Source organism: Podarcis gaigeae, assembly GCF_964106915.1.
Source record: "Podarcis gaigeae genome assembly, chromosome: 8".
NCBI classification, from domain to species: Eukaryota; Metazoa; Chordata; class Lepidosauria; order Squamata; family Lacertidae; genus Podarcis; species Podarcis gaigeae.
The window spans coordinates 90,167,680-90,180,679 of record NC_139684.1 but is presented as its reverse complement, the minus strand read 5'-3'; the positions used below and the strand labels follow the sequence as shown (position 1 = coordinate 90,180,679).

The 13,000-nt window shown below is 50.9% G+C and overlaps 1 protein-coding gene across 2 annotated transcripts in view; it reads left to right on the top strand.

Moving 5' to 3' along the window:
- The window catches only part of LOC310851456 (leucine-rich repeat and fibronectin type III domain-containing protein 1-like protein), a 69,822-nt gene extending 63,039 nt beyond the window's left edge, over positions 1 to 6,783 (top strand). Inside the window, exons 3-4 of one of the 2 annotated variants that reach the window (XM_083753899.1) lie at positions 2,000 to 3,394; positions 6,064 to 6,781. In XM_083753899.1, coding sequence (XP_083610025.1) covers positions 2,019 to 3,394; positions 6,064 to 6,565 — 1,878 coding nt within the window. In that variant the 5' untranslated portion in view covers positions 2,000 to 2,018 and the 3' untranslated portion in view covers positions 6,566 to 6,781. Of the gene's footprint in view, positions 1 to 1,999; positions 3,395 to 6,063 lie in introns of those variants that run through there. The other variant, XM_083753900.1, reaches the window with a different exon arrangement.
- Positions 6,784 to 13,000: the final 6,217 nt, after the last annotated feature.

Below are 13,000 nucleotides of genomic sequence, written 5' to 3'. Positions count from 1 at the left end.
CAGCCTCAGTGGGGCTGAGAGACTTCAGAGAAGTGGGACTGGCCCAAGGTCACCCAGCAGCTGCAGGTGGAGGAGCGGGGAAGCGAACCCAGTTCACCAGTTTATGAGTCCACCGCTCTGAACCACTACACCCCACTGGGGCCACTGCAGAAGTGCGTCACCCAGGCACTGCCTGGAGGACTTGGGGGAGTAGAGAACATGCATGGGGGGGAGGGCTGTTGGAAGAGGGGCACCAGTGCAGGCTGGGGCTTGAACCATATTGGGGGGGGGGGTGCTGATGCTGAAGACAAACCCCAATAGTCAGCATTGGCAGGACAGCAAAGGAGAGCTGTGCAGAGACTTCCGCCCAGTCCTTTGCCTACGCCACCCCCAGTCACCGCCTGCTGCTGCTGTCTCTCCTCTTGGGGGGGGGGGGGTTGTACACAAATATATTCACTTGACATGGGTAGGACCCCCTCTCCTTCAGGCACTGTTCTGAGCAGGCCGCATTTCCTTAAAAAAATAATATTAATTGTTTTTTCTCTCTCACAGTTTTATACATTTTAACTTAGCCATTTCAAACATTAAAATACAAGGTTCTTTTGAACCTTCTTTCCCTCCTCCCCTCCCCTCATGGGTTCCTTGTTTAAGATTAAGTTTGCTGCGTCTTTTACCCTTGTCCATCTGTTAAATATCCATAATTACCATAAATAATTCCACATCACAGGTGTCATTACATCCCTGCCAATGATTTTAAACTGTTTACAGTGGTTTTTAAATATACTAAGAATTTACTTCAGTCTTTTGAAAATACGTGATCTTCCTGGTTTCAAATCTTCCCCATCAGTTTCGTCTGCCATTCTTCTTTTGTTGGTATTTCTCCTTCCTTCCATCTCTGGGCTAGAAGCATTCTCCCTGCCGTAGTTGCATACATTAAAAGCCTTTTGTCCTCTCTTGGTATCTCCTCACCTGTTATATCTAACAAAAAGGCTTCTGGTTTTTTAACTACGGTGTTGTTAAACATTTTCTTTAATTCATTATATATCATCTCCCAGAAAGCCTTTACCAATGTACACGTCCACCATATATGGTAAAAAGCACCTTCCTCCCCTTTGCATTTCCAGCACAGATTTGAACTTGTTTTGTACATTTTAGCAATTTTACTCAGTGTTAAATACCAACAATACATCATTTTCATATAATTATCTTTCAACAAACAGCATGCGGTAAACTTTATTTCCTCTTTCCATAACTTTCCCCAAGAAGAGAGTTGGATATGATATCCAAAATCTCTAGCCCACTGTATCACCACGGCCTTAACTTCTCCATCTTTTGTATACCATTCTCAAAGTAACTTGTACATTTTTGATAACATTTTCCAACAGATTTATTTCGAACCTCTATCTCACTCTATCAAAACCTTTTTTAAAAAAAACAACCTTAAAAAAAATCATTTAATTGGTGAATCTGCAAAAAGAATGCCACAGGGCCAGCTGAAGTGTGCTTTTGCAGAAGGAGTCTCTGGGCAGATGCCGAGGCAAATGCTTTGCCCATTTTGTTGGACGTCAACTTTTGCTTTAATATACTAATAGCCTTGATACAAATTTCCCCCTTCCTTCCTTCCTTCCTTCCTTCCTTCCTTCCTTCCTTCCTCCCTCCCTTCCTTCCTTCCTCCCTTCCCTTCCCTTCCCTTCTCCTTCCCCTCCCTTCCTTCCTTCCTTCCTTCCTTCCTTCCTTCCTTCCTTCCTTCCTTCCTTCTCTCTCGCTTTCCTTCTCCCTCCCTCCCCCTTCCTTCCTTCCTTCCTTCCTTCCTTCCTTCCTTCCTTCCTTCCTTCCTTCTCTTTCATTTTCCTCCTTCCTTCCTTCCTTCCTTCCTTCCTTCCTTCCTTCCTTTCTTCCTTCCTTCTCCCTCCCCCTTCCTTCCCTCCCTCCCTCCCTCCCTCCTTCCTTCCTTCCTTCCTTCCTTCCTTCCTTCTCTCCTCCCTCCCTCTGTCCCCTTGGCCCTCTCATCTTCTCCCAGGTGTGCTGCTTACCTTACCATGGAAAGGCTGGTCCTGTCCCTCCTGGTTATGAGCTCCGTGGCGAAGGCCACCACGTGTCCCACGCGCTGCATGTGCCAGAGCCTCTCTCCCTCCTTCACCATCCTCTGCACCAAGACGGGGCTGCTCTTTGTGCCTCCGAGCATCGACCGGCGGACGGCGGAGCTGCGGCTGATGGACAACTTCATCACCGCCCTGCGGAGGAGGGACTTTGCCAACATGACCAGCCTGATCCACCTGACGCTGTCGCGGAACACCATCAGTCAGATCATGCCTTATGCGTTCTTTGACCTCAAGGGCCTTCACGCGTTGCACTTGGACAGCAACCGACTCACCCACATCCACGAGGATCACTTCAAAGGGTTGGTCAACCTCCGCCACTTGATCCTCAGCAACAACCAACTGAACTATATCTCCCCCGGGTCTTTGGATGATTTCATTGACATGATTGAGGACCTGGACCTTTCCTACAATAACCTGGTGAACGTCCCTTGGGAAACCATCGGGAGGCTGTCCAACGCCAACACCATCAGCCTAGACCACAACCTCATAGACTTCATCCCCGAGGGAGTCTTCTCCAACCTCCACAAGTTGGCTCGGCTGGACATGACCTCCAACAAGCTGAAGAAGATTCCCCCGGACCCCCTCTTCTCTCGCATCCCTGTCTACGCCAAGCCAAAGGGGCTCCCCTTGTCCTCCCTGGTGATGAGCTTCGGGGGGAACCCCTTGCACTGCAACTGTGAGCTCGTCTGGCTGCGGCGCCTGACGCGGGAGGACGACCTGGAGACGTGCGCCTCCCCGCCGGAGCTGATGGGCAAGTACTTCTGGTCCATCCGGGAAGAGGAGTTTGTCTGCGAGCCGCCCATGATCACGCACCGGACCCCCAAGCAGGTGGTCATGGAAGGCCAGGGGGCTTCCCTGAAGTGCAAAGCGGTGGGCGACCCCGAGCCGTATGTGCGCTGGATTTCGCCAGGCGGGAAGTTGGTCTCCAACACTTCCCGGACCGTCTCTTTTGAGAACGGCACCCTGGACATCTTGGTGGCTTCTGTAGAGGAGAAAGGGACCTTCACTTGCATCGCCTCCAACGCTGCGGGGGAGTCCACGGCCCCCGTGGAGCTGGTGGTCAACCCCTACCCTCACCTTGCAAATAGCACCAACTGTGATAAGGAAGCAGAGCCAGGCCCCTCGGACATCCTCATCTCTGCCAAGTCCAGCTTCCCCAACGAAACCAAATCCCAGCCAGAGAGGAAAGTGGTGGTTGCTGAGCTGACCTCCTCCTCTGCCCTCATCCAGTGGCCTTCGCAGCACCACATCCCAGGGATCCGGATGTTCCAGATCCAGTATAACAGCTCGGCTGACGACATCCTGGTCTACAGGTGAGCAGGCTCCTTTTCCTCACGCAGGCTGAGACCCTCCCTGCCTGCGGACTGTCTTGCCAGAGTGGTGCAAGCTCTAGTTATCTCCTGCTGGGACTACTGCAATGCGCTCTCTGTGGGGCTCCCTTTAGGGGTAGCCCACTTACCTTCTTGAAAGACCTACATTGGCTCCCAGTACATTTCCTCAGCGTCCGGGCAGAATGATGTGGGTGGAGATGCTCCTTCAGGTATACTGTACCAAGGCCATTTAGGGCTTTAAAGGTCTACACCAACACTTTGAATTGTGCTCAGAAATGTACTGGGAGCCAATGTAGGTCTTTCAAGACCGGTGTTATGTGGTCTCAGCGGTCGCTCCCAGTCACCAGTCTAGCTGCCGCATTTGGATTAATTGCAGTTTCCAGGTCACCTTCAAAGGTAGCCCCACGTAGAGCGCATTGCAGTAGTCCAAGTGGGAGATAATTAGAGCATGCACCACTCTGGCGAGACAGACTGCAGGCAGGGAGGGTCTCATCCTGTGTACCAGATGGAGCTGGTGGACAGCTACCCTGGATACAGAACGGACCTGCACCTCCATGACAGCTGTGAGCCCAAAATGACTCCCAGGCTGCACACCTGGTCCTTCAGGGACACAGTTGCCCCATTCAGGACCAGGGAGTCCTCCACGCCTGCCCACTCTCTGTCCCCCAAGAACAGTACTTCTGAATTGTCAGGATTCAACCTCAATCCATTGGCTGCCATCCATCCTCCAACCATGAAGAGACTTTGTGGGGACACAATCTTGGCCTGGCTTCAGTGGCGTAGCATGGGTTGTCAGCACCCGGGGCAAGGCAAGTAATTTGCAGCCCCTAACCCATGGATTTGCGCCCCCTAACCTGTGGATTTGTGCCCCTAACCCTAACCCCCAGATGTTGCGCCCGGTGCAGCCGCCCCCCCCCTGCACCCCCCACGCTACGCCACTGCCTGGCTTGGCTTGAATTGAGCTGCTTTGCTTCTTTTCAGTCAGATGGGGACTCCGTGGCAACCTGCCCTTCAGGGCTCGAGGTGGAGGGTGTGTCAGAAATGTCACACACCTGAGCAGTTTACAAAATGCAAGCAAAGTGCAGCAGGATAAAGCTTGCTGTGACCAGCAGGTTAATATTATCATTTGTTCATTTATACCTCACCAGGTGACTTACAGGGAAAAAATAGGGAGGGCTCAAATCATGGAGGAAAGCAACCCTTAAAAAACAATTAAACATTACTAGGTAGCTGGGAAGGTAGATTGGTAGATCACCTACAGATAATAAGTATGAATTGGGAATTAGCAGCCAGCAAGGGCAGCCACAAGAGTGGAGAAAGGTTGTTTTCTGCTGCTCCAGAGAAGCGGACACGGAGCAATGGATCCAAACTACAAGAAAGAAGATTCCACCTAAACATTAGGAAGAACTTCCTGACAGTAAGAGCTGTTCGACAGTGGAATTTGCTGCCAAGGAGTGTGGTGGAGTCTCCTTCTTTGGAGGTCTTGAAGCAGAGGCTTGACAACCATATGTCAGGAATGCTCTGATGGTGTTTCCTGCTTGGCAGGGGGTTGGACTCGGTGGCCCTTGGGGTCTCTTCCAACTCTATGATTCTATGAGTCTCCCCAAGGGGAAAGATCAGTGAGGTGGCTCTCTCGAGTTTGGGCACAGGGGGAGCAGAAAACTCACCACCCCATTGGGCTTTCCCTTCCTGCTCTTTGTCTCAGGACAGAGCTCTGAAGGCCCCCCCCCACCTCAGCCTGAAAAAGGACCAGGAGTTACTCCTTCTGCTGCCAGAGCAGCCAGTCAGCCCATCTCTTTGTTGTCAGTATTAATTATTTTCATCATTTCATTTCATTTATTGAATTTATATACCGCCCTGTACCCAGAGGTCTCAGAGCAGTTCACACAAAAGATCACAATTTATAAAATAAAAATAAAAGCAATAACCCAATAATAGCCCCCCCCAAAGAACCACATTTTAAAAGGGTATGGGATGTTGATCAGGTCAGCCAAAGGCCTGGTTAAAAAGGAACATTTTTGCCTGGCACCTAATGGTGTATAGTGAAGGCACCAGGCGAACTTCCCCGGGGAGAACATTCCACAGACGGGGAGCCACTGCAGAGAAGGCCCCGTTCTTGTGTTGCCTCCCCCGAACCTCTCGAGGAGGTGGCACACTAATGGGGCCTCAGAAGATGATCTCAGGGTCTGGGTAGGTTCATACGGAAAGAGGCGGTCCTGGAGGTAATAAAACTTACGCACCACTTGATAGTTTAACAAAACTGAAAGTGAGCTACAAGAAGGTAAAACAGCCAAACCCAGAAAAACCTTCAAGCCTGCTTTAAAGCATACAAAAGTTAAAATCCTAAAAAAAAGATTAAAATTGCCTCCACTTTCTCAGCATCTGTCCAAACCAGGCGCCAAAAGGCACCTACAGTGAAGGCACTTGCTTGAGGTCAACAGGCAGGGAGTTCCAAAGGTATCTCCACACTGAGGGTTTGAGTTCTGACAAATGCAGAAAATGGGCATAAGGTGGCCCCTGCCACAGGGCCAGTTCTGCCAATTGCCTGAGTTTGTGCCTTCGGCCCTCTGCACGCTCCCGGGGGCAAAGGCGCACTGTTCATGATGCTTGCGCTGTGGACTGAGCCCCCTCTGTGTCCCTCTCCCTTGCAGGATGATCCCCGCCGCCAGCAAGTCCTTCTTCCTGAGCGACCTGGTTGCGGGGCGGGACTACGACCTGTGTGTCCTGGCCGTCTACGATGATGGCGTGACGCTCCTGACGGCGACGGCTGTGGTGGGCTGCGTGCAGTTCTCCACGGAGGAGGAGTACCGGCAGTGCCACTCCCTCCACGCCCAGTTCCTGGGCGGCACCATGATCATCATCCTCGGAGGCGTCATTGTGGCCGCCATCCTCGTCTTCATCTTCATCCTCCTGGTGAAGTACAAAGTCTACGCCAACCCCCACAAGAGCCAGGGTGCAAGGGTCAGCAGCGTCTGCTCCCAGACCAACGGCAGCCAGGGTGGCTCTGCGGCGCAGCCGGGCTCCAAGCCGGCCGAGGGGCTGCCACAGGACTGCGTGGCACTGCCCGCCAGGGGCAAGACGGTGGTCGACCTGGAGGGCGAGAGAGCGGCCCCCGTAGACGCAGCCCTTCGGAGGAGCGACGGCTTCTCCTAAGAGGCGGGCCAAGCCCTGGCGACGGGCGCAGAACAATGCCCGGCGTGGTTGTCTTTTAAGCGTCACGACTATTGTCTATTTTTAAGATCAGATGGTTTAAAAACTATTTTTTTAATCTGTAAAAGTTCTTGCATTCTTAACTATTTTTGTTGCACTATATTAAATATAAAGTGTGTGATTTACAAGGGCTTGGGCTTCTTTGTGCTCCCATCTACATCAACGCAGGCGGGGGGGGGCGGAACAGCCTTTGGGGAATGTTTATTCACTGATAGGTAGCAGCAGAGCAGCAATCCCTTCCCCTGAGCTTAAACAAGGCTTTTCCCAAGCAAGCAAGCATGCCAGTGGCTGGAGACCACAGAAGGAGAGAATGGCTCTTGTGCCTGGGTCCTTCTCGAAGGTTTCCCATGAGGGCATCTAGTTGGTCCCTGTGAGAATGCTGGACTGGATGGGGCCCCTTTGGCCACATCCAGTAGGTTCTTTGTTGGCTCTTAAAATCTTACTGGGCTGCAGGTCAAGGCTAAGGGCTCCCTTTGTGTTGGTGGCCGGCCATTAGCTGTGTTGCCCAGTGGCATCTCCTGTCTGCCCGGGTCAACCGAGGCTGCCCCTCCCTGTAGGAATAACAGAGGCGACAGGAGGTTGGATGCAGGTGAGCTGCGCAGGAGCAAGCTGGGAATCATGTGCCAAGCAAGCTACCGACTAGCTCTGCCGAGGCTCCTTTTATTAGCAGAAGTCAACAACTGGAAACAGTAGCGAAACCACCCTGAACTTAGCGTAAGCAAATACACGTGTCAGCAGGTGTTTCCCTCAGATGTTCCCCCCAATACTTGATTACATCTGCGTCCCCCGTCATGCTCCAGCCAAGCAAACAAATTGTGATAGGACAAAACCCTATTTTCTAGCCCAAAGGCAAAAGGTCAGGGAAAGCAGGCGTAATAATAATAATAATAATAATAATAATAGTAATAATTTATTATTTGTACCCCACCCATCTGGCTGGGTTTCCCCAGCCACTCTGGGCGGCTTCCATAGAAACCAAAAAACACTAAAATATCACACATTAAAAACTTCCCTTGACATACTGTTGCACGTCTGGTGTGAGGTTTGCCTTTGCGAAGCAGAGCGTTACCTCCACACCTCCCCTCGGACCATCCTTCCTTCTCCTCTGCAGCTCACCAGGGGAGAAGAGACTCTTGCTAGGACGAGGGTCTTTCTGGAGGCCAGGAGGGCCTCCTCCTCCTCCTCCTCCCCCCCCCCCCAGCTTGCTTCAGCAGGGAGGCCTGGCTGGGGGAAGTCCATCATGAAATTCCCCCTGCATCCCCACGAGCCTTGATAAGTTCAGTTCACATCAAATAATCACATTACATTCCCATTTATTGCCTTTTCTGTGTGTATTTAAGAGCACCAAGTTAGAAAGGGAAGCCGCATTGCTGCAGACAACGTGGCCTTGATCTGACTCAACTTGCACTGAAGTAGGACTCGGGGGGGGGGGCAACACACTTGCTCTGTCTGCACTAACCTGTGCAATGTCACCTGTTCATTTGGAAGCATCTGCACCCTTCTGCCGATTCCTAGTAGGGCCTTTTAAAACCCTGGTTCAGTGCAGAAGCTCTTTGTTCCCTTTGAAACAATCCCCATGACTGAAGACCTTTGGGTCGTAGATGAAAAAATGTCTGGTACAAGATGGGAGCACAGAGTTCAGCATGGAGCCTGCAGAATAATCTGTGTATGATCAGTGCTTGAGAAAGAAAGACCAGAGACGGAGGCCTTGGCAGCACTCAGAGGGGTCTTCTTAGTGGTGGCACAGTTTTGCTGCTGTTGCAGCTTATATACCTAGTCATTCCTGGGATGTCAAGCTCAAACTTAGAGGCAAGTACTCTTTGGTGAGGAACACGGGTGGCACTGTGGTCTAAACCCCAGAGTCTAGGGCTTGCCGAACAGAAGGTCAGCGGTTTGAATCCCCGCGATGGGGTGAGCTCCCATTGCTCGGTCCCTGATCCTGCCAACCTAACAGTTCGAAAGCACGTCAAAGTGCAAGTAGATAATAGGGACCACTCCGGCGGGAAGGTAAACGGCATTTCCGTGCGCTGCTCTGGTTCGCCAGAAGCGGCTTAGTCCTGCTGGACACATGACACAGAAGCTGTACGCCGGCTCCCTCGGCCAGTAAAGCAAGATGAGCGCCGCAACCCCAGAGTCGGTCACGACTGGACCTTTTGGTCAGGGGTCCCTTTACCTTTACTCTTTGGTGAGAGAACTCCAGCAGAGATTTTAAATCACCAAATATGCAGCAAAGTAAAGCATGGAAATGAAGGCTGCTAGATCTTTAGAACATGCCCTTGTGAATTCCAAATCTCCCCAACACAGGAAAAGACCACACACTTGGTAAGTTAAAAATGGGTTTACTTACAAACTCTCCAAAGGTCAGTTTCATGTGTTTTTCCATACAGCATTCAGAACAGATTATACAGGCAGTAAAACTTGGCTGAGTTCCCAAGTGGTGAAAGTTCCTAGATTATTGGTATAGGAACTCAAGAGTGGCTTGTTAGAGCCATGCAGTGAGCTGTATACAAACTACAACAACAACAACATGCTACAATACATGTCTCCCTTCCACACACAGGTAAGCTGAATAGATTTGTATCAAATATATATGAAATACGTCACAGTGTTTGAAGTGTAGGAGGTGGGACCCACTGCTCAGGCTCTTCAGGATGAGGGGCTGAAAGAAAACCAGGCTGGTACATGGAGAGCTTGGGTGGGGAGGAATGGGATGTCCTTGTTGAGCCACTCATTGGCCTCTTGTAGGATGACATAGCCAAACTTCCTCAGGCAGTGTCATGAATGAGCCAGACCCCAGGAGAAGTTTGCAGCTAGCTCCCAAAGAAGAGAGGAGCCGGGAGGAGAGAGGGTTAACTACAAGGCAAGAGGATTATAGCCGTTTCCTGGAAGTAAACTCTCAGAGAATGAGGAAGAGGTGGGAGCTGACCCCCTCTCCCCTAGGTCGAGGTGTATGGAGGGGGGTCTTCAAGACAGAATACGTCACAAGAAGGCATTTGGCTGTTCCTGGCCTTGCCGGAAACACCCACCTTAGAACGGACATCTTGATCAATGATTGGACAGCTGTACTCGCCACTCTGGTGAACTTTGTTGTTTTTGCAACAAATCTTCCTTTAATAAACTCCGCTCGTTTTGTTATCAAGACTCCCTGACAGGCAGCCCCTCTGAGCCTCAAGGACGTTGTCCCAATTTGAGGTCCCTTGCTCTTGAAAGTTGGTTCTAGCCTCCCCCCCCCCCCCGCAAGCTCTTCCTTCTGTTTCTGTTTCCAAGAGAGGGAACAGCTCAGAACCCAGCCAAGAAAAGAGGATCCTGTTACCAGAAAGTAAGGGGTCGCTTTAGGGCCAGACCCCTTACCTGAGGTTACCTTGCAGGGAGCAAGGTTCCTCAGTCAGAGTGGAAGAAGAAAAAAGAGAGAAGGCAAAATAATAACAACAACAACAATAATAATAATAATAATAATAATAATAATAATAATATTTTTTATCCATACCCCACCCTCCAGCCAAGGCCAGGCTCAGGGTGGCTAACAAGTTGAAAGAATACAACTTAAAAACAAGATTAAAATACAACATTAAAATATTGAACCATTAAAATATTAAAATGCAAAAAACAAAGGGAGCTGTTAAGGTTCTGGTTGTTTTATTTGTCGTGGTAAAGATTCAACCTATCTGAAAGCAAAGAAAGGAGATCCCCGAGACAATTGGTGTTCTGGCTTTTAAATATTTCCATTTGCAAGAAATCCCATCCTACAAATGTCAGTGACACGTAGGCAAATGCTAGAAAAACACCACAAAATTAGGAGGGGTTGCATCAGGTCAGACAAGTCAAAAGTACAATATGTCAATCAAGCCATTTGTGAATTGCAAGACTTTCACCTTTCCAGACAGAGTTTACACGAGACACTGACATTCCAAGCAGTTATCACAAGTTTCATTCAACTTGACCACAAGGCTAATCAACAGGACGGGTGGGCTCCAGACACCGGCCAGCCATTGCTCTGTGCACTTAGGGGCCTGTGGCAGACAAAGGTTTCCCATAATGCACACATGAAGGAGTGATTTCAGAAATCAAAGAATAAAGCATTTACAAAACATTTTACACAGTACTGTACCTCATCTGAAGTGTAAGCCATCAATTAAAAGAAACACGGTACCGGTACAGTTAACTCTTTTTTTTAAGGACACCAAAGCAGCGCAGGCCTAGTGGTTGCAGTAGCTCTTCCCCGCAAATCTTGCTCCGATGAAAACCGCGTCTGCCCACAACCAATCTCTGCTCTGCTCTTTTCATTTCTCTGCATCTTCTGGGAGAACGGGGGGGGGGGGGGCAGCTGGTTGCAGCAGGAAGGGGAGACTCCCTGGGCTCTTCACCAGCCTGCCTCCGCTCAACCTCTTGCCTCCCCCCCCCCCCCCGGCCTCTGCACTGCTCTCTGCCACAGACTCCCTCTCTTCACTAAACCTCTTCTGCTTCCTGAACCTCCTCTCCTCCCCCCATCTGCCCCCTCTTCTCTTTCTGACCACGCATCACTCCTCCTCTGGGCTCTGAGCCTTCTTTCCCTGGGAGAAGACATGCCAGCTCCAGAGGAGGAAAAAACACTATGCAGGCTTCCCAAAAAATAGACCAGAGGCAATTGTACTTCATCCAGCAGAGCTTTGTGGAAGGCAAATAGGCATAATGGTCACAAATCCAATACAGCCATACCTCGGGTTAAAGACGCTTCAGGTTGCAGACCGCTGAAACGCAGAAGTAGAGGAATGGGTTACTTCCGGGTTTCAGTGGTCGCGCATGTGCAGAAGCGCTAAATTGCACTTTGCGCATGCTCAGCAGCGCCAAATCACAACCTGCACATGCGCAGACGCGGGTTGCGAGTGCTGCGGGTTGCGAATGTGCATCCTGCACGGATCACATTCGCAACCTGAGTGTCCACTGTACGTTCAGATTTGGCACAGAACAAAGATACAGAAAGAGAAAGAGAAAGTGAGTGAGACCCGGGCTCCTCCTGGCCTCTTATTATAGTCAGCATGACCTTGACAGAAAGATAGCAGAACCAGTTTAAACCTGCTGCTCTCAGCTTCCCAAACAAGAAATAACTCAGACAAGAACCTTCTGCCCGTTTCTTTCACACAGAAAGAAAACTTTCCGGAACCCTCTTGAATTAAGCAGAATAGTAAAAAAATCTCTACACATCAGATCCGTACTTTCAGTACTAAGAAATGCAGACTGACCCACCCGTCTGCGTCCAGCGAGTCCAGGACATTCATTCGTATGTACAAGATTTCCTAAGCAAAATACGATGAATTAATTGTTTCCGCTTCACATCGGAAGTGTCCGTAGCATTGCTACATTGAGGCAGTGGGGGTTCCATTCATAAAAACGGGAGTATCGCCTGCTACTTGCATCCAGTAGCCGCGGGGGGTGCGCTTAGGGGCGTGCATCAGTGACTACGTGCATGAACAAAAGGGAAGGCAGCACTTACGGACTTGCTCGGGCATCAGTTTCCTCCCCCGCCCGCCCCCCAAATAAAGCATATCTGGGGGGGGGGGTGTCCTCCACTTCGCTCCCACTGTCCTGCTTTCGAGAGGGAGGCGGGTGAGCTGGGTGCGCTCGGCTTGCCAGGGGTTAAAAGGAACTGAGCTGGAGTCCTAGAGAGGATAGGAAATGAAATCGGCTGGCAGGTCCTCCAGAGCACAAGCCCCGCCCTGCCAAGGTCTTCCCTGCCAGGAGAAGGAGGGTGGCTGTTGTCTCTCTGCTCTGCAAGTGCTGCCCCTTCTGGGATCTGGGGCGTCTCCGCTCCCTTCTGGGTGGGGTGCATTGGGGGGGGCACCTCCAAGTCAGGGAGCAGAGGGCCCTGCCCCACTCCTCTGCAAAGCCAGAGAGGGGGCACGTTTGTAGGGCTGCAACTATTATTGCTACTACTTCTACCAGTGCCCTCTGTCAAGAGCTTGGGTATGACCTTCGAGGCCTCCCTTTCCACGGAGGCGCAGGTTGCAGCCATAGCAAAGGTGGCATTTTTCCATCTCCGCCATATCAAGCAGTTGGTCCCTTACCTTTCTCGCCCTGACTTGGCCACAGTGATCCATGCGACGGTCACCTCCAGGCTTGACCACTGTAATTCGCTCTACATGGGGCTGCCCTTGAAGCTGACCCAGAAACTCCAGCGGGTGCAGAATGCCACGGTGAGGCTCCTTACGGGGTCCCCGCCATGGGATCACATTCATCCAGTGCTTTACCAACTGCACTGGCTCCCGGTGGAGTCCAGGGTCAGGTTTAAGGTGCTGGTTTTGACCTTTAAAGCCCTTCATGGCCTAGGACCCTCGTACCTACAGGACCGCCTCTCCTGGTATGCCCCACGGAGGACCTTACGGTCCACAAATGACAATATTT